General features: G+C 41.0%; 3 protein-coding genes across 3 annotated transcripts; 2 read left to right on the forward strand and 1 right to left on the reverse strand.

Moving 5' to 3' along the window:
• Positions 1 to 504: 504 nt before the first annotated feature.
• Positions 505 to 7052, reverse strand: drg2 (developmentally regulated GTP binding protein 2). The gene is made up of 14 exons (XM_063471476.1): positions 6969 to 7052; positions 6657 to 6752; positions 6253 to 6413; positions 4795 to 4884; positions 4647 to 4707; positions 4260 to 4350; positions 4082 to 4154; positions 3150 to 3240; positions 2940 to 3037; positions 2633 to 2709; positions 1645 to 1733; positions 1470 to 1528; positions 1311 to 1364; positions 505 to 1016 (listed from the first exon to the last, which is right to left on the reverse strand). Exons 2-14 carry the CDS (start codon positions 6718 to 6720, stop codon positions 930 to 932), a joined length of 1095 nt encoding a protein of 364 aa, XP_063327546.1. The 5' UTR covers positions 6721 to 6752; positions 6969 to 7052; the 3' UTR covers positions 505 to 929.
• Position 7053: 1 nt separating this feature from the next.
• On the forward strand, positions 7054 to 10101 carry gfer (growth factor, augmenter of liver regeneration (ERV1 homolog, S. cerevisiae)). Its single transcript, XM_063471477.1, has 3 exons — positions 7054 to 7491; positions 7736 to 7947; positions 8142 to 10101. Exons 1-3 carry the CDS (start codon positions 7273 to 7275, stop codon positions 8302 to 8304), a joined length of 594 nt encoding a protein of 197 aa, XP_063327547.1. The 5' UTR covers positions 7054 to 7272; the 3' UTR covers positions 8305 to 10101.
• Positions 10102 to 11173: 1072 nt separating this feature from the next.
• On the forward strand, positions 11174 to 17935 carry syngr3a (synaptogyrin 3a). Its single transcript, XM_063470560.1, has 4 exons — positions 11174 to 11412; positions 13294 to 13528; positions 15189 to 15334; positions 16065 to 17935. Exons 1-4 carry the CDS (start codon positions 11311 to 11313, stop codon positions 16278 to 16280), a joined length of 699 nt encoding a protein of 232 aa, XP_063326630.1. The 5' UTR covers positions 11174 to 11310; the 3' UTR covers positions 16281 to 17935.
• The last annotated feature ends 2661 nt before the right edge of the window (positions 17936 to 20596 follow it).

The following is a 20596-nucleotide window of genomic DNA, read 5'->3' on the forward strand; positions in this document are numbered from 1 at the left end:
GCTTGCTTTAATGGTTACTACATAGCTTGAATTGCTTAATAACGCACTTAAATTGAAAACTATTAATTAAATCTTTAAAAATAAATGGTATGAAGTCCAAAATACAATAATAATTACAACAGAAATATGAGTAAAAGCAGAAAGTAGAATAAAATAGAACAGCTAGTGCTGCTACAAGTCTGTTTCACGTTTACTCAGCATATAAATTCAAAAGCATCATTGCTCTGACAATGGAAAAAGTTCACATAGCAAAACAAATTAATTAAAAATAATTGCATGTTCACATAATGAATTTTTGAGCCTCATTATGCTGGATGGTATCTTCCTGCCAAAAGGGAGTTCTTCCTTCCCACCATAGCCGAATGTCACTCATTAGGATTTTCTGATTGTTGGCGTTCTCTTTACAAATCACCTTGAGACCACTTTGGTGGTGAACCTGTGCTATGCAAATACAATTTAACTGGATTATTATTGCTATAAATGACCAAATTCAAAGTCAGACAATAAAATGCCAAAAAGTAATCTTTACTTTGACAAAAGAAGTGTAACAAAAAAATAATAATAATAATAAAGGACACAAAAACATACATGGTTTGCATGCGCCTCAATCTAAGATTGAGATAAGGCTACAAATAAAACACACATAAAAAGACTGGAAATGTTGTATGGACTTTATTCTATCCATATTCTCTCTGAATCAATGCATCTTGTGTCTCTTTATCTTAATCAAAAGGTAAAATGCACCATTTTCTGTCCTTATCCAATTCTTGTAAGGTCTTTGATTCACTGCCTCTCTTAATTTTCATATACAAAATAAGGATGGTGGGTATTATTTTGTTTTCATTCTCTACTATACAGTTTATTTTTTCCTCCTCTCCTGGCGAGTTCCTCCTCTGTCCAAACAGCTTTTCCTCTTCTTTTCTTTTCTTTTACTTCTTAACAATTTGGATGACGTCCTCGTGCTCCATGATGTGCGTTAGGCCCACTCTCTGAGGGCTGTACTTGGTACTGGTTCCCTAAAAGACCGAGAGACAACACATTTTAGTTCCCCTTCAATCAAAGGGCTTCATGTTCAAGTGTAAACTGTAAATTTATTTGCCTTCTCTGCTCTATGTTTCAAAATGAGAATTTTGCTTTACATCTCTAGTAGAAAGAAAGTGACTGTTCTAAATGCCCTGTGACCAGGACGTCAGCAGGCTCTATGTTTACTCTAGTCAAGAGTACAATTGTACAGAGTTAGCTCAAACGGTTTACAGGACAAGCAGAAAATGTGTCTCTGAAGATCATTGACCCTGGAAACTTGAACTTACCCAAACCAGGGCATATTTGAACTGGCTGGCTAAAGTTCTGTGGATTCGATGACACTGCAAGTATTTAAAGACAAAAATTAGACTGTGCACAGACACAAAGTTTGCTTCTAACTTATTATGCGTGTAAAAGCATCTGATTTGAAAATGCGCTTTCCTTACCACATGTTCTACACTTGCTCCTCTTCTCATGATGATGGCATCATTAAAGTCAGGGCGCTCTAACAGAGAAAGTAGAAATGGGTAAATGAATTTAGATCTAGTGTATATTCATCCATGTAAGACAAAAGTCTCACAAATGACTAAGAGAAAAATACATGTGTGCACATGTGGATACCTCCTCTTTTCTTTGTATAAATGCAGATCAGAGCCAGATATTCCCACAACCTTTCCAGAAGGTAATCCAGATTCAGCTTCATCCCACAACTAAAACATACAGTCAGAAAAATAGGATCCTTTTAGCTCCTTCATACAAACAGAAAAGGTGTGAAGTAACTGCTCTCATTTGAGAAAAAGACGTCTCTGTGAATCCCTCCAACCTTCTAATTAAGATAAAAATGGGACCAAAGAGGCAAAATAAAGGAATTCCTTCTGTGCTGCTGCAACTACACGAGCATGAGTGAATCACAATTATATAAGTTACATTGTTTTACTTAAGCCAGCAGGTTTCATGTGTCAGTTTCTTGTATTTTAAAAGTGACTAAAGAGACTGGACTGAGCCATATCATATCGTTCTCAATAATACCTGTATAAATTTTTATATAATATAAAAATGTCATATCGCAATATCATCGGTATAGCAACGTCATGTGTTTAGATTCCCAGGCATGTTCCCCATGATTACAATTACTTAGTAATAAGGCACTTAAAGGAAGCTATTTCAGAGACCTTCAGCTAGTCAAAATACTTTTTAAATGTAAACAAAGGAGAAGACGAGTGCCACTGGCGCACATGCAAGCTTAGCTTCATGTGGATAGAAGTTACTAACACAAGTTAAGCTGCTTTAGAGTTCACATTTGCATCATGCTCGGTCACTGGATATAATGCTGCTGCTGGCACTCAAATTAGGTGGTGTCATCAGTGACAGCTCACTGGAAAAGGAGGATGGAAAATATCCTTCATTTAATGACACAAACAAACACTGCTTCCTGCAAACATCAATAAAACGTTACGTTTTTTTCCCCTTCATTGTTGGAAATTGACAGCGTTATTGCAAAATTTCTTAAAATATCATGATTTGATTTGGACTCTACTCTGGAGCCAGTTAGCTAACTGACATTCATTATGGTGTTAAGTTCTTGTGAACCTGTGCAAAGATATCTGACCTGATGACAACACTGTGAGGTCTGCGTGCTAGGCGGTCCACTTCCTCAATGGAGATTTGATCCACCTTATTGTACACCTGTGAACACACACACACACACACACACACACGCACACACACACACACACACACACACACACACACACAAAAAGTCAAAGTTCAAGAGATTTGCCTAATATCTCAAAATTATTTCCCTTTGATAGAAAATGTCCAGGTTTTGTTATGAGTCAAAAAACAGAAAATCATCTCAAATCTCTCTAAAATGACAAGGAAGCTTCTAAATAAGTCCAAGGCTTTAACTGACTCACATATAGGCAAGGCATGTAAACTCTGTTCCCAACAATGACGTCAATGAACTCGTCTGGTGTGCAATCCTCCCTGAAGAGAACCTCTGCATTAAAGATTTCTGAGGAGCAGAATTAAAGAAATAACCAGACACTTCTGCAGCCTACTCACAAATTATGTCACAGAAATGCTAACTGGGCTAAATGTACATCAAAGAGATCAATGAAGGATACTATATTCATGAAGTATGAGCTGAACGAGCTTCTCTGAGCACTGAGTGAGAGGAACTGTGGAGTTGAAGGAGAGGCCTCCACCTTTCTTGGGCTACAGGGGAAGAAAAAAAGCACATTTGCGCTGAAATTAATGTTTGTTTTCCAGTTTCAAAAATACCAGTGATACATAAAGTGGTCATTTGTGGTATACCGTGATGTCTGTAGCTAAAAGCAAAAAGCAGAATCGCACATCACAAAGAATCACTTAGAGGAAAACATCAAATCACTGCTTTGTGCATATAGGGTATTATTAGTATAGTTATTCAGACTTTTGCAGAGGAGAGACAGTGGCTATACTGGACAAAGGATGCTGAATATGGAGCTGCGAGGCAGGAGGCAAAGAGGAAAACCTGAGAGGAGACTCAAGTGAAGGAGGACATGTAGAGAGTTGGTATGACAGAGGAGGATGCTAAAGACAGGGTTAGATGGAGGCAGATGATCTGCTGTGAACTCTAAAAGGACCAGCTGCACAATAATAAAAAGATTATTTTAGTTAAAGTATAATTATAGTTATTCAGTGTTAATAATATGTCAGTTCAATTAGGTAACTCAAAGATAACTCTGCCGTCCAGTCAACTCAATTTATTTAATGTGCACCATGAAAGATTAACTCCGGTAACTCAAACTGGCAGGAATTTAGAACAGATGTATTGATAAAAATATAAATATCTGCAAATGTTTAGTGTATTGATAATGTATTGCAAGAGTCAGGGAAAGAGCAGACTGCTGTGTTGATATTTGCTAAACCCCTTCAGTAGTTATTGCCACCATCAAATCAACATTTACATATAGAGAAAAGACAGCCAAATGGCTGTTAGTGGATGCTGTTTACAATCTCCTTATTTCAGTTATTCCAACTGTGAGACAAAAAAAGACAAATATACACACTGTACCTTGAAATAAATATTTGGTTTTGTTCTGTTGAGTCTGATGCCCACTGACTCCAACTCCTTTTCTAGAAGTGTCCTAAAAACAAACAAAAAAACAAACAAAGGATATGTTTGGATAAGAATTCTAAATAAACACTTGTGTGTCCCTGAAACTCCATCCAAGCTCTCCAAACTCACAAACCTCTGAACATCTCCTTTGGTGGCATCCAACATCATGATGACAACATCTGCTGTCCTGGCAACAGCGATGACCTGTCGACCTCTACCCTTGCCTATAAGAAGTATAAAAGTTAGAGATCAGCTTAACACAACAACTACAAATTAAGGTCTTTTATTCATGGTTTTTTTCACAGTTTTTAGAAGCACTTACTTCCACAGGTATGATTTGGTTTTCCCATTCCCCACAATATTATACACAGCAACAAAATACATGTAAAATCATATTCATCTGTTTATAAATAATTCTAACCACAACTATAAAAACCACACCCTCATACCTAAATATTAAAGTCTCTGTTCACTTTAAATTTAAAGTGACAAAATATAAAAATATAAATCCTAAGTGTACCTTGAGCAGCACCCTCAATGATTCCCGGCAGATCTAGCAGCTGGATGTTGGCCCCTTTATACTGAGGGAAAACAAAGTAGAAGAGTTTCAAGATATAGCGCTTAACACACTGTATGTGTCCAAATATTTTCAATGTAGATGTGTGTACCTCTATGACACCAGGTATGCAGGTCAGGGTCGTAAACTCATAGGAAGCAGCTTCACTTTCCGTTGATGTCATCAAGCTAAGGAAGGTGGACTGCAGAACACAGCAGAGAATGAAAGAGTCAACGTTAGTCAAAGACGGTGTTTTAGTATGTTACGCAGCCTTTTGAAATGTTTGCAGTGTTACAAAGGCAAAGGGAGTTATTCTCTCTCACATGAAACACTAACTGTGTACTCCAGAGTTCTTCTGTTACTTGCTTCAGCCACCAAAGTACGCCAAGTCTTACACGTGAATTATACTTCTGCATCAGATCTATGCCATAAACAAAACCGCATTCTAACCCTATGCTGCAACCTTCTACATAACCTGACGTTCACCTGCAGGGGCAGCAGGTGACCCTGACACCCTCCTCCAGCTCATCTGAGGCAACACTGAGGCCTTCCCAAGCCAGCTGAAAGATGGGCCTCAGACGTCCTCCCATGCCTGAAACACGTCACCTAAGCAGGGTCCAGGAGGCAACCCAGTCAGATGCCTGAACCATCTGTCCAGAGCTTGTGGCCACAGTGGAGGATCAGAACATGAGCTGGTAAATCAACAGCTTTACTTTCACGATCAGCTCTCTCTTCACCACAACCGACTACCAGTCTGTTATAGTACTGATGCAGCACCAATTAAACTGTCAATCTCTCGCCCCACTATTCCCTTACTTATTAGCAAGACCCTGAAATATAATTCCCACTTGGAGTGCTCCAAAGCTGGAGTGCTCACTAGAGTGAGCACTCCACATTTTTCTGGCAGAGAACCATGGCCTTGGACTTGGAAATCCTAATTCTTTTTTCCATCGCCTTGTACTCGGCTGCAAAGCTCCCTGAACAAGCTTGAGGTTGCCGCTCAATGAAGCCAAAGAATATCATCATCCAGCAGAGACGAGATTCTGAGACCACCAAAGCAGAGACCCTGGACCAACTAGCTATGCCTATGAATTCTGTCCATATAAATTACAAAGACTCCCCTTAACACTAATTTAAACAACAAATAAGAGTTATGGCATGCAACTAAATTTTATTTTGGCCTCACCTTTGTCATAAGGGCTAAGCAATCAGAACAAACTGGACTGAAGGTTTTTTTTTTTTTTAAAGAGACAGGACTTAAAGCTAAGCCCTTCAGAGGGTGACAAGAGCTGTTGCTACAAAGTACAAGCAAACATTAATGCTCAAAATTACCCTTTTTAAAGCCTTTAAAAGTTATTCCAGAAAAAAATTCCGAAATAAATTAGGATCCAGCAAATGATCAGAATAAGGCATGCTTCAAGGAAACCTGAACATACTAAAATTTACCCTGATTTCTCATGGTAGGATTATGGAAAAATAAAGACATTATTAGAGGAAGACAAGCACAAACTCCTTTATCTTCTACGTCCAGACCAGGAAACACAACCCACCGTCCACCATGTTGACATACCTTACCCACAGAGGGGAAACCGATGAGAGCGACACGGGCATCTCCTGATTTCATGACATCGAACCCCTCCCCTTTGGCCCCTGCTGACTTGGAGGGCTCCAGAAGTTGAGCTCTGTATTTGGCTAGCTTGGCCTTGAGCAAACCCAGATGGTACTCAGTGGCTGGAAGTAAGAGTGAATGGAAAGGGGGAATAATGGAGCTGTTAATGCTGCAATTAAAATAACAACAATAAAGTTGTTTTTAAATTGTACTTAACATATGCATAAACAAAAGGTGGAAATAAGACTAAATATTGATTCGTCTTGAGATATAATGCAACACTCATAGCTGACAAACACACATAGCTGGGTACAAGTTGGTCCATTGTGGCGCTAACAGTTAGCGCTGCGACTTCTCCCTCTCACCTTTGTTTTTCTGTGTTCGAGAAATTTCTTTCTCTATTTCCGCGATTTTCTCCAGGATTCCCATGGCTGAAGTTCAGACAGGTGTCAACACTTACACTGTTAAAAAAATCAGCAAATAAAAAAAAAGAAACGTGTCACTCCAGAGTTGTTAGCTTTGTTAGCCACCCGGCTAACCGGGCAACTAGTAACACTTTAACAGTTGAGAAACAACAACAAAAACAGCGAGTGAGGGTATGTCAAAGCAAGCGAGCACCCGAATACAACACGGGTAATGTCAACAGCTTGAATTATTGAAATACTGTAGAAAATTACACTTTAGCAGAGGATACACTCGACAGCATGCACAGTTAACCGACATCACCAACCGGAACACGGTCCGTTCCAGTGAAATGTCCGGGAGGAAACAAGAAAACTCGGGGAAACTTTTACCGCATGTGTCGATGTCGTTACATCAGCCGGGGAAGTGACCGCTTGTGACCGTGACACTGTCGCCACGGTAGAGGAAATATTAAAGAGCATTTACCCGTCCACTAAGAGGCATTCGCATTTTAAACAGCTATACGTCCATGCCTGTCAAGTGTTCAGTTAGCGGTATTAGCTTATACGTAAAGCAAGCATGGCTGCGCCCACAGGACCGAGAGGATCACAGGTGCCCTCTGCGTTTGAAGGATTCCCCTTTCCAATAGCTGGCAGACCACCGGAGGACAGCTCCGGTAAAGAGCAGGAGCAGACCGGGGATGTGAAAAAGAAGCCATGCAGGGCTTGTACGGACTTTAAATCGTGGATGAAGATGCAGAAGAAGCAGGCGACAACTGCTAGTGGTGGTGCTGCACAGGTGACACGATGGAGTCAGGCTGGAAACTTGACAAATTACTTTGACGGTGTAAAAGTAATTTACAAGTAATTTACATTGTGATTCACTGTTTTAAGATTTGGTTGTGATGGCAGCCAGCAAACTGGAGAGATATCAATGATGTATTTGTGATAACCAAACAACCATAAATCATTCATTCACACGGGGCAGCAGGCCACTAGTCTCTCTTGAATTAATCAGGTGACTGTCTGTGTTGATCCTGCAGGAGACAAAAGCTGCAGATTCAGAGGCACAAGATCCCCAGTGTCCGCTGGACAGGGAAGAGCTGGGCCGCAGCACGTGGTCCTTTCTGCACACTATGGCCGCGTATTACCCGGATCAACCATCTACCACTCAGCAGCAAGAGATGGGGCAGTTCATCAACATTTTCTCCAAGTTCTTCCCGTGTGATGAATGTGCACAAGACCTCAGGGACAGGTCAGAACCACACGAGTGCCGCCAGATTTAATGTACAGGGCTGAAAGTCACATATCGGCACTTGCGCACATCTTCACACATAAAGGATCTTAGAAATGATTCGGCATATTTTACTCTTTTATTTACCACCCTCACACTTTCAGATGCTTTAGGATGAAATGCCACGATCACCAAACCACATGTCCTCTCCACAGATTGAAAACCAATCAGCCGGACACTAGCAGCCGCCACGCTCTTTCTCAGTGGTTCTGTCGTCTTCACAACGACATCAACGTCAGGTTGGGAAAGCCTGAGTTTGACTGTTCCCGTGTGGATGAGAGGTGGAGAGATGGATGGAAAGATGGCTCCTGTGATTGAGTGACTGTGCTGAGAGAGATTTGAAGACTTGAGTAAACCCTGTCGTCGGTATAAAACACCACTAAACTGAGCTCATGTTTGAGTGTTGGGTTTTTCTGGTTTTGTTTTAATATAGTATAATTAATCTATTAATAAAATTAAAGATTACATAATAGTTTTCCTCAGTGTTTCTTGAGTTCAGATCTTTTCAGTTCAGTTTTATTTGTAAAGCACTGAAACATAAAAACAGTTTTCTGCAATATTATAGAGAGAAACTCAAAACACTAAACTCAAGATTCTGGGTTATATTATAATCCTTTCCTTGTTGGAAGTGCTTAACCAGGTATGACTCTCACTTGACCATTAGAGCAAAGACACCTGTGTATTGGTCCATTATCACCAACCTTCAGTGCTGTGGAAACATCTCGAGTCATCATTTCTTTATATTTTGCTTCCCAAGAGCCAGATTTTCTTGTAATTTTTCAAAGTGGTCCTGAGCAATAGTTCTCCAGGCTTTCTGAAAGTCTTTCAAAGTTTATCTTTGGACATCCAAAGTAGAGCTGTGAATGTCCTTCAAGAAACCTGGAGAACTATTAATGAAGACTACTCAAAGCAGAGGTGGGGAACTCCAGGCCTCAAGGGTCGGTGTCCTGCAGGTTTTAGATCTCACCCTGGATTAACACACCTGAATCAAATGATTAGTTCATTAACAGGCCTCTGGAGAACTTCAAGACATGTTGAGGAAGTCATTTAGCCATTTAAATTGTCTGTGTTGGATCAAGGATACATCTAAAACCTTCAGGACACTGGACCTTGAGGCCTGGAGTTCCCCCACCCCTTACTCAAAGAAAAGACAAGAAAGCTGCCTAAGAGAGTTCAGACTGTGTTGAAAAATAAAGGCAGTCATAGGAAATATTAACTTTCATTTTGTCTTGTATACTATATTTTCATGTATTTTTGCATGTTTCAGTATATCACTGCACCTATTTCCCATTTTCCCAGAAAAATATAGAGAAATGAAGAGTGGCTCAAGACTTTTGTTAAAGTACTGTAAAATTTGGACCAGTAAAATTTCTAAATTTCTGTCATTTCATTTTTACTATACACTATGCAGTGTTTTGTCTGCTGGTCTGACAAAGTAATCACTCAACAGAAATCACTAGACTGTGTAAACGTGTGACAGAAATGTGTCTGTTTTCCAGAGGGAATAAAACATGTCTAATCAAAATGATTGCATTTGTGAAAATTTAAACACACTGACTCAAAAGACTCTACATTAAAGCTCTTATTTTGAAGAGTTCTTATATTTGTTTTACTGATCATATAATTTTTTTTCTATTTATGCCATATTCTCCTGCCGTATCAATCTTTAACCTTGTCTAGAATTATTTCCTTTATAACCCTAGTGTCATCACACATTCAGTTTATTTCCTCTAACATAGACTATTAAACTACAGAAAACATTAGTGACTTCTAGTGGTGTCAGCCATAAATGCACTTCATTGTATAAATCAACACATCTACTGCTTCAGTGGCCTTTCTCAGAACACTTTACATAAAACAATTCACTGGATATTAAAAATGGCACATTTGTTTTTCTCCAAGTGTAACAATATAATATTTTTTAGTATTCACAATGCACTGGTTGTACAGCCAAGTTGCATTTATTTAATTTATGTAGTATTTATTGAATCACAAACCATGTGTCCTCAGGCCGTGTACATAAATTTACCAGGAATGACTTGTAAACCTGTGCTGGGATTTTTAGTAAGGCTGATAATGTTGATTTTTATGGTTCAGTCATCATCGAGGATTCATGAATGAATAAATATCCCATGATGAGACACTTGTGACTATACTTTCTGTGGTATTTGGCATTCCTGCACCATCATAAGACTTTTCTTTATTCCATATTTCATAATCGCAGAGTGTTTGTGACTGGGGCACACACAGTCTCACCCACTGTATTGTTTATAGCCTGCTTAGCTGGATGCTAACTCCTGGAATAGTTGTAAACCTGTAGATTTAGATGGTGCTCAGGACAACAAAGACATATGCTCAGGGTTAGGAGATTTAAGCAAAGTTTACTAGTAATTCAAAACAGTAATTTTATAGAATGAAATCCAGTTCATCCACGTAAAATATCTGAGGCTGATCCATACTGAAAGTGCCAAAAGCTCCAAAAGCTCACTGATTGCATTACCAACAACCAAGCTAACCTTAACCTTTTTAGCAGTGGTGATGTGTGCTTAACATTACAAAACATGACAAATTTAAACCTCCTAAACAGAAAGCTTGAAACACTAAAATGGAAATCCCACAATGCATCTGTTAATTTAAAATTTACAAGAAAGGTTTTATACTTAATTTAATGTCGGACAAACCTCCACAAGCTCCCAGAATGCATTGTTGTTTGTAGAAGTTTATTGTATTTTTAAAAATACAGCATAAAATAATAATAAAATCATGTAGTTCTTACAGTAATTTGTAACAGTGCTCTTTAATAACCTTATCCCAGACTGGGTTTCTTTTCTTTTAAACTTTTATTTGTTTACATAAAGTTTGCCCAAAGATTTGGGAAAAGTATGGCAACATAAGCTGTCCCACACGGGTATTGTGTACTCTGTTTTTGCCATTATTAATCCCACTAACCTACTGCAAAAGCCCTTTGAGGTCAAACATAAATGTGTATTTGATTAACTTGTTCTATTTTGAACCAACAACATTGGTCCAAGTGGCCTCCATCGTTTTATCCCCGCTCTCACGTGCCATCCTCCTATAATTTTATTCCATTATGCTGTTTTATTCCTGTGTAACAACATTAAAGTGAGCTCTGGCATAAATGGCCTATCCCGCTCGTCCGTAGCGTGGGCACGTTCTGGCTCCTGCACGTTCTCCACCGAGCGCCCGCGCGCCGTTTGGGAGCGCGCAGGACCCGTCCCTACAGCAGCGAGCAGCAGCGCATCCATCCTGCCGTGGAGCCGGGAGCGTGGAGCCGCGAGGAGCGCACACACAGAGCGACAGAAGATGGACGGAGTGGGATCGTTCGGAGCGGGCCGGACCGGGTCCACTATCGACCCGATTACCTTCGCCAAGCAGCCGCAGACCATCCTCAGAGTGCTGTCCTGGGTGAGAGCGGGTTTTCACGGTGCTGCCGTGTGTGTGTGCGGGGGGTGGGGGGGTCCTCTCTGTTGTCGTTGCTGCGCGAAACCAGTGACGTGTTTTCCCTGTAAATACAGGCTCGAGAAATCCACCAAAAGCTGATAAGGACGCGGTGTAGATGGAGACATGAAATCAATGTTAATGCTGGGGGTGATTTACAGAAATGTGCTGTACAGGGTGTAACCAGGGCCTGGTGCTTATCTGACACCGTGACCAGTGATTTCACTACAGATGTGTGTGTGTTTGTGAGGTGTAAACGACCTCTCCTCACCTATTCTCTTTCCCTTTTTTTTTACATGCCACCTGCCAGTGTTTAACAAACACTGAGCAGCAGACCGGATTGTGCTGAAAATAAGAGAGGCACATCCACATTCACTCATCAGCATTCACGTTTTTGGGCAATTGTGCTACTTATTTACGGTCCCATTCACCTACTACTTCTTATTTATCATTTCACCTGTCGTTTACACTGTTAAGTCACAATTTTCAGCTCATGATTTTGCTGATTTACCCCTACACTGCCGTCGCCGTTCGTCATCCCACCTGTGATTGGTCCGCGATCGTCGTTACGCACGGAGGGCCACGAGAAGCTTCGTGCCCTGACGTTTCGTGTAGGCTAAACGCATCACCTCTGGGTGACACAGAGAAGGTCTTCCTCAGTGGTGCCAGGACCTCAAAAGGAAGCCAGTGGATCGTATGCAATTAATGTCATCATCATCACGTGATTTTAAAGAATTTGACTGGATGCAGAGGTTGCCACGTCGCGTTAAGATACGCGCTGTGATGTACTTATGCAGAAAAAGCTGCCTCACTTTATAGCTGTGGCCACTCAAGATGGAGCCTTTTAAACTCTTTATGATATACGTTAAGGTAGCCCTGTGCTTCCAGCCCCATGTGGTACTTTCCACCACTGCAGTGGCAGTTTACAGAAGACAGTATACCAGGAATCTATTTCAGGAGGAGGGGGAAATGAATTCTTGTCTGTAGTGGGAATCCACAGTAAACAGGCAATTAGGTTAATGCCTTTTCCTCTCATTTGTTTGACAGAAAAAAAGCTATTCGTCAGTTAGAAATCTCACAGCAGACCGCAGGGATTTTTTTTAATTAAGGAAGAAGCGAATCAAAGTTTAGAGCAGGCAGGTAAAAGGAGAAGCCAACCGTTAAAAAGACATATTGTTTTTAAGCAGCTTTTATTTTTTTATCACAACGATTCACTAAAAGCACCTGTGTGCGTCTGCTCAGATTAAATCCACACATGTGATTAGTTTAAAATGTGGACCTGACATTATTCCTTTGTGTGTCCCCTCCACCTCTGTCATATGACCCAGAAGCCCCCCCAGTAGGAGTGCATTTTTTCTTTGTGAGTGTGTGTGTGTGTGTCTGTCACATGGCCCTATTCTGCCATCGAGTGTTAGTCAGCTGATCAACAGAGGGAAGAAGAAAGGCTGAAAATGAACTTGAGAACTTTAAGTTGGAGGGTGGGAAAAAGAGAAAAGTTTATGGTAGTAGGTTTACGTGCAGTTACACACACACTGCCTCGGGACTGTGCGATTCTTTAGGGGAAGCGAAGCATCCACCTCTTCAGTCGGTCAGAGAGAAAGAGGGGAAATTAGGTTAATGCCTTTTGGTTTGAGTACGCTCAGAGAGATGCTTTTGAGTAGTGTAGCCACAATCCTGCTTCCAGTGAGTCTGCAAGCAGTGTTTGTTTGCTGGAAAGACAGAAAACTGAAACAGTATCGCTTTAAATGGTAATCTGTTTTTGTTGTTTTCTTTAATCTAGCTCTTCCTTCCTGTCGCTCACTTTGTTCTGACTCTGACTCCACCCTCTACTTTCCCTTCGAACAACAGATATTTTCCTTGGTGGTCTTCGCCTCCATCGTGAACGAGGGTTATGTCAACATGGGCAGCGAGCGCCTCCACTGCATCTTCAATAAGAACACAGACGCGTGCAACTACGGCGTGTTCGTGGGCCTGGTTGGCCTGCTGGCATGCTCCTTCTTCTTCCTGCTTGACTACAAGTTCTCCTCCATCAGCTCTGTTAAAGACAGGAAGAAGGCTGTAATGCTTGAGATCGGCTTCTCAGGTGAGGATGCGGACATGTGATGGGAGGTGTTGTTCGCAGACACAAGCAAACAGGGAAGGCACAGAGCATTTCTTGCAGGCTGTCCTGGTGTGTCTGAGTTATGGCAGCTACAGGAAGTGATTTGTTTTTAAAAGGTCTTGCTGTGAGAAGAAATGAAGGAATAAAATAAAATACATCATCACTAGTGTATAATGCTGAACCGTGTAATGAGACTGTGCACTGGATGTTTTTGGAAAATATATTTTTGATCTAAATGGCCACCTGGGCACTTCATTAGGTCCACTTTTCCATCATATCTGCCAATCGCATGGCAGCAACTTAGAGCATTTATGCATGTAGACATGGTCAAGATGACCTGCTGAACTTTAAGCCTAGCATTAAAATGGGTAAGTGACTTTAAATGTAGCATTGGTATTGATGGTAAAATGGTAAATGGCCTGCATTTGTATAGCGCTTTACTCAGTCCCTAAGGACCCCAAAGCGCTTTACACTACATTTAGTCATTCACCCATTCACACACACATTCACACACTGGCGATGGCAAGCTACATTGTAGCCACAGCTGCCCTGGGGCGCACTGACAGAGGCGAGGCTGCCGGACACTGGCGCCACTGGGCGCCAGTGTCCGGCAGGTATCTACTGGGAGTTTCCCGCACAATCATCTCTCGGGTTTATAGAGAATGGTAAAAAAAAAAAAGAAGGAGGAAATATCCAGTAAACAGCAGTTCTCTGGGGAAAAAAATGCATTGTTGATGTCAGAGGTCAGAGGAGAATGACAAGACCGTTTTAAGGTATGTGTAAGAGCATCTCTTAATGCACACCACATCAAACCTTGAAGCAGATGGGCTACAGCAGCAGAAGACCACACTAGGTGCCGTTTCTGTCAGCTAAGAACAGGAAACGGAGGCAACAGTTTTCACGGGGTCACCAAAATTTGACAAGTAGATTGGAAAAACATTGCCTAGTCTCATGACTCCAACATGAAAGCATGGCACTCTCCTGCTTTGTGTCAATTGTGGTGTAATGGTGTGGGGGATATTTTCTTGGTACTCTTTGGGCCCCTTAGTACTAATTGAGCATTGTAAATGCCACAGCCTATTTGAATATTGGTGTTGATCATGTCCATAACTTTATGACCACAGCACACTGTTGAATCTGTGCCAGGTAGAGTTAGGCCAGTTCTGAAGAACAAATGGGGTCCAACATAGTACCAGCAAAGTGTACCTAAATGAGTTGGTTGATGAGTGTATAAAACCAATTATATACAGTGTGATACATAACTAACATTGATTTCCTGGCTCAAATCAGAGCTGCACCTTGACAAATCACAGGCTAACCACTGAATGCCTAAATGGTCTGAAACTGAAGTGAGTGAACGAAGCCTGGAATCATGATTCAAAAGGCCGGAGTTCCCCCAAAACACTAAAAATGCTACAGATACCAGCTTGCTTCTTTATTTCAAATAACATTCAAAGGAATGAAACCTGTCACCTGAATTTAAGTTTTAAATAGTATTAAGGAGTATTTTATGTTTCTAAAAGGGAACAAAGAAGTGCTTCCAGTCCATAAATCGGAGAAATCAACACCTACAGGTGTTCTTTCATCTATGTAGAATGCTAACGTTGAATAAACTATTAATTGCTCTGCTGGTTTCTGACAGGTTTCTGGACCTTTCTATACTTTGTAAGTTTCTGCTTCCTCGCCAATCAGTGGTCTCGGACCAGAGCTGAAGAGCTGCCACTCAACCAAGGAGCAGATGCCGCTCGGGCAGCAATCGCCTTCTCTTTCTTCTCCATAATCACCTGGGTAAGCCCCTCCAACCACCTAATAGCAAAACCACCTTTAACCCCAAGAGCTGAGGCTGGAAATCTTTCTATCTGAGTTGATTCCATGTCTAAAGTTAATTATGAAACTCCAGCAGCAACTGGCCTTATGAGGCACTGATGGACGTATTTATTGAGACTTTGGATGTCTGCGAGACTTTCAAAAAGTTTCTCTTTTTTTTTATTGTAATAGCTGTACTGATTTTCCTAAATGCTACCTCTGACATTGCCTTTATAAAATATAAATAAAAACTAATTAGAAGTCAGAGAAACTGTAATAACTGCCTGGCTCACAGTATACCAAAACCTGCTAAAGCACTTCTGTGATTAGCGCATACTGCAGTGTAGCTACTTTAAATCTAACTATAGAAATGTTATTTGCTTTTGGACTCTCTCTTGGCTTCTTCTTGAAGTTTTATTGGTTGCCATGATGGTCTGTTTTGTCAGCTGTAAACTCAGTTCACTATTTTCCCCTCTTCTTTCTGACATTTTGTTGGCACAGACAAGCTAGCTAGCTTGTATGACTAGCTAGCTTACCTATAAATTAGCTGGCTTTATTTCTACTAAATTCTATAAAATAAATGATAAAATTCTTCTTTTTAAAACCTTTGTTGCTAAAGTGTAGTTATAATGTGCTTTTATGATTAGGAATACCTCACACTGAGTCACAGACTCACTTTCCCCTCTCTGTCGCCCTTTTCCCGGTCCTCCAGGCTGGTCTAACAGTGCGTGCGGTCCAGAAGTATCTGCTCGGCACAGACATGACACTGTTCACCACCGAGCACATGGACGGAGGCGCACCCACCCAGCCATATCCCTCCAACTCTCCGGGAGGCGGCGGCACCACCACCGAGACCACGGAGACCTACCAGAGCCCACCATTCACCGAAAACAACGCAGCACCCACATACCAGGTTCCCATTTACTAGAAAGGATAGACCTGGTGATGGTGGTGGAAGAAGAAGAAGACGACAGGGGAGAGGGATGCAGATAAGAGGAAACTGCTTTCTGTGATGTTACACGTGCAGTTGTTTATGTTGATCCAGGCTGAGTTTTCAGTAAGCGTTGAATTAGCGGCCTCTGATTCCTCATTTCTTCCTCTTGGTACCTTTTCCTTCCCGAACATTCCAGTTTTATCGTCACTTTTGTACGCCTCTCTGTGGAGCAAGGCCACAGCACAGGTACGAGAGCTGATAAATCAAAAAGAAAAACAAGTGGAGGAAATGCAGAGCAGGAGGCCACTTTTGCCGACTTCAAACGCATTTTGACAAAAATAAGTAAGAAAAAAAAGTGATCAACAAGTCAGTGACTCCACCACAACAAAGCAGTATTAGATCCCTAAAAATAGTGCAGGAGGCACTCGCATCCAGAGAGCACCCTTGTCCTATTCTTTTCATTTATTCCAAATCCCCTTTCATGCCAAACACTGCAGGGAATCGTTTTTCTTTTTCTTTTTTTTTTTTTCGTTGTTGTTTTTCTTTTTCTTTTTTAGCTAGAGTCTGGTCTTTCCTCGTATGTTCCCTGCTGCAGTTAGAAACCATCATCTGCATTAAATCTGCATGTTTCCAAACTTAGAGATCAACTAAGTGCCATACTGTACTGTGTGTTTCAGACAGTGACTTAATTTAGTAGTTTTCCACATGCTGTAAAGAAAAGAAAAACAAAAACAAAACAAAAAAAAAACACAACGGCAATGTTTTTGTGACCAAGTGCAATATTTCACATTTTTATGTAAGTAGGTAGATGCAGTACTGTAGGTAAACTAGTTTAGGTCAATTTCAGGCGCTGTCTCAAATCACATGCAATTCTTTGGATTGTGCTGATAAGTCTCGACCATCTGACCACCCTGGTGACGTTTTACGGGAAATGGAAGTTGTATCAGATGATCAAAGCGCTCCAGAGAGAGAGAGAAAGAGGGAATCTCTCTTCCATGGAAGCTGAGCTATTATATATATAATTAGAGAAGTTCAAATTGTGCTATATCATCCTTTCAGACATGTTTTAGTCTCCCTTAATGAAGTCTATCGCACATTTTAAAGCAAACGACACTCACGGTGGAAAATATAAATTGTACAGTGTCACCCTGACTGAGCCGGTGTAATTTTGGGGTGAGCCTGATTACACTTAAAATTCAGTGTGGAAACCTTCATCCTTATTGAATCACCATTAAATCTGGTATATTTCTGTGCCTGGCATGAATGGATTATTAAATGGACCTAATGGGCTCCTGCGCTGGAAGTGATTATTAATCCTGGAAAGTCAGTCACATGACTATTAAAAACACACACACACACAAACTGATCAGGAGTTCGGGGGTAGGGTGGGGGCTTTTACAGGCTGTGCCCAGGGGGCCTTTGTCTCACAATCAATCCACGGTGCCAGGGAATGTATTCAGTGTGTTATTTGAGACAGCGCCCTGTGCTGACTGCTATGTGTACAAAAATCAGGAGAGTGGGAGATATTTTGGGTAAATTATGTAGGTCCGTTTATGTTTACGTTTTAGAAGCTGCCAAACTGCCCTGTGTTCTTATTGCTGTCTTCTGATTACCACGTTACTACTACGTTACTACTATGTTGTTAATAGGATCTTCTGGGGGGGGGGGGGGGGGGGGGGGGGCGGCAAAAGAAAGAATATAGTTGGGGGGTGTTACAGATTGCTCGCTGGCTAATTCATTGATCCTGCAATCCTGCCATATTAAGGAGAGAGCGGTGGGTTGGGGTGTAATAATTAGTTGCCATGACGACAGGGTTGTGTGGATGTTGGTCACCAGGGGCCCTGATGTAGATAGTACCCATGCCAACCATGTCGGTGTGTAGCGGTGTCTGTGCTGTGCTTCGCGTGCACGCTCTCATCAGTGAATCTGTGGTGTCGTGTGGTGTGTCTGCGACCGTGCGAGTGTGTCCATGTGCACCATCATCGTGCACGAGGGACATGTAAGTCTGCACGCTTGTGTCCAAAGCCGTGAGTGTGTGCAGTCAGTTGGGTTCTGTGCTGCATCGAAGTTTGTTTTTTCTTTAACATGCATTTGTCAGAGAGGGGGAATCACGAGCGTGCCACGATACTTAATCATTTTGCCTCAGTAAAAACACTATTTAACCTCAGTGTCACTGATAAGGTATACATAATGCAAAGCAAATTAACTGGGCCAAATCTAAAAAAATTCTAGTTAAAGTGACACACATGACCAGTCGAAAGCCTTGCTTGCTGTTCTAATGGATCCAGTGTAAATGGTTATCTCTGCTGCGGCAGGACAACTGAAGCAATCGTCATAATAAGGAAAGAAAATTGTTTGTTATATATCGAATGCTGTGTCACTCTGACTCTGATAGGATGTTTTAGAAAGACTGGCAGCATCGGTGAAGCTGACTGGATCATTTTATACGTTTGTAACCGCAAATGTATCCATACTTTAAATTAACTTTCTGATTCCTCAGTTGTAGTTTTGCACAAGTGTGTACACACATCTAAAAAAAAAAACTTAAAGTATTATTAAAAATCCAGATCCGGCCCTTGATTTCAGGGACTGGAGCTACAGGAAGCCAACAGACTGAAAATGTTAACTACTGTAGATATGTAGTTATAGAAAAAAAACTCTTATTCTGCAATAATAGAATTTCTGTGTGTCCTCAGTTCCAGCACTCAAATGAATAACACTGATCTACCTGTGATCTTTAAAAAAAACCCAGTTTTACTCACCTCGCCGTCTGTCAGCGAGTGTTAAGTTAAGCATGTCTTTAAAACCGTGGGATAATCCAACAGTCCTGTCTTTCAGAGTTTTATTTTGGGACAGGGTGCAACGCCACTGGCTGCAGGACTACAGCTAGAATAGGAGACAGGAAGAGTACCGTTAAGTCTATTTGTAAGAGTTAAAGGACTACACTTTGTGTTTTAGCCCACCAGCTGCAAATTGTGCACAGATCCCCTACTTTTCACACGGGCTGGTCTTAGTTTATTTGAAAATGCTTTGAATATGTTCTCACAGAGTCCAGCTTGGTTTACGTGTTGTTTGTTTTTTCAGATTTAACTGTTAAGGACGCCAGCTTACCATAAACCACAACCTGCTAATAAATAAAAACGTTGAAAGAATATTTAATCATAAATATAGGGGTTTTTTTAATACTATTTTTGACACCATTTTTCTAGAGGAGACATTTGACATAGTTGAAAGCAGCTTTGTTGCTGGTGGAGTCTGCCATTGCCATTCTGAGAAATCGGATTTAAGCAGCTATGGATAAAGTTTAAGTTCAGTTTATGGCATGAGTTTTGAAAATAGTCTGTCGTTATGTGTCAGAAAGCACCGATGTAGTCCTTTAAGTCTTCAGTGTTGCCGGGATGGTAGTGAACAGATAACTGTGGTTGGGTGAGAGGTGCTGCTGGGGTGTTACTGGGTAGATTGGGTTGCTGTCAGGTCAGGTTGTATTGATGTTCTCAGTGCTTCAGTCTCTTCTTCAGTCACTGTGGTAGATAATAATAATAATAATAATACAAGCATTCTCTGTGTTTTGTGCTCTGGCCCATGTACACCACCGTGGTATTGGTTTGATTGTAAAATTCAGTATGTTATTGAAGTAAATGAAACTATTGTGTGATGCTGTCCAGGGTCTGATGTGTCCACTACTACTGAAAATTAAAAAAACAACAACAAATAAATAAATTTATGTCAATAATGCTTATTTATAACTAGAAAGCACTCTCTGTTGGAAATACTTTGTCCGATCACTCTTAAAGGGGCTAAAATCAGTCGTTCATGTCATTAATCTGTTAGACCGAGGTCGTAAAGAAGGCATGTCATATAGTACAATACGTTGCATGGATGTTACAGTGTCTTCCTCCATAGATGAAAATTGACGCTACATCAACCAAGAATTCAAGTGAACATTGATTTTATGGCGTGTTACCCCTTAAACGTTTCTTCTGAGTTGCTTCTTCCTTTCCTGAAGGTGTTTGACCTCTTCAGTGTAAAAACGCGTGTACAGAGATGTGTATCACTGTCTATTACCTGAATGTCTCTGGACTGCAGTCTGACCGTCACTCCAATAAAAAAGAAACCATGTTCTGGACTGGCTGTTTGTGTCCCTTGGTTTCGTGGGTGAGGACCTGTGACTTTATTTTATTTTACATATACACACTATTTCCCTGGGCTTTCCAAAGCTTTAGAGAGTGGAAGCTGTGCCAACCCCTACACTTCTTCAATAAGAAAGCTCTAATTGTGCACCAGATAACTTAACTTTAGAGGGAAATCAT

This window comes from Pelmatolapia mariae, linkage group LG4, assembly GCF_036321145.2.
Source record: "Pelmatolapia mariae isolate MD_Pm_ZW linkage group LG4, Pm_UMD_F_2, whole genome shotgun sequence".
NCBI classification, from domain to species: domain Eukaryota; kingdom Metazoa; phylum Chordata; class Actinopteri; order Cichliformes; family Cichlidae; genus Pelmatolapia; species Pelmatolapia mariae.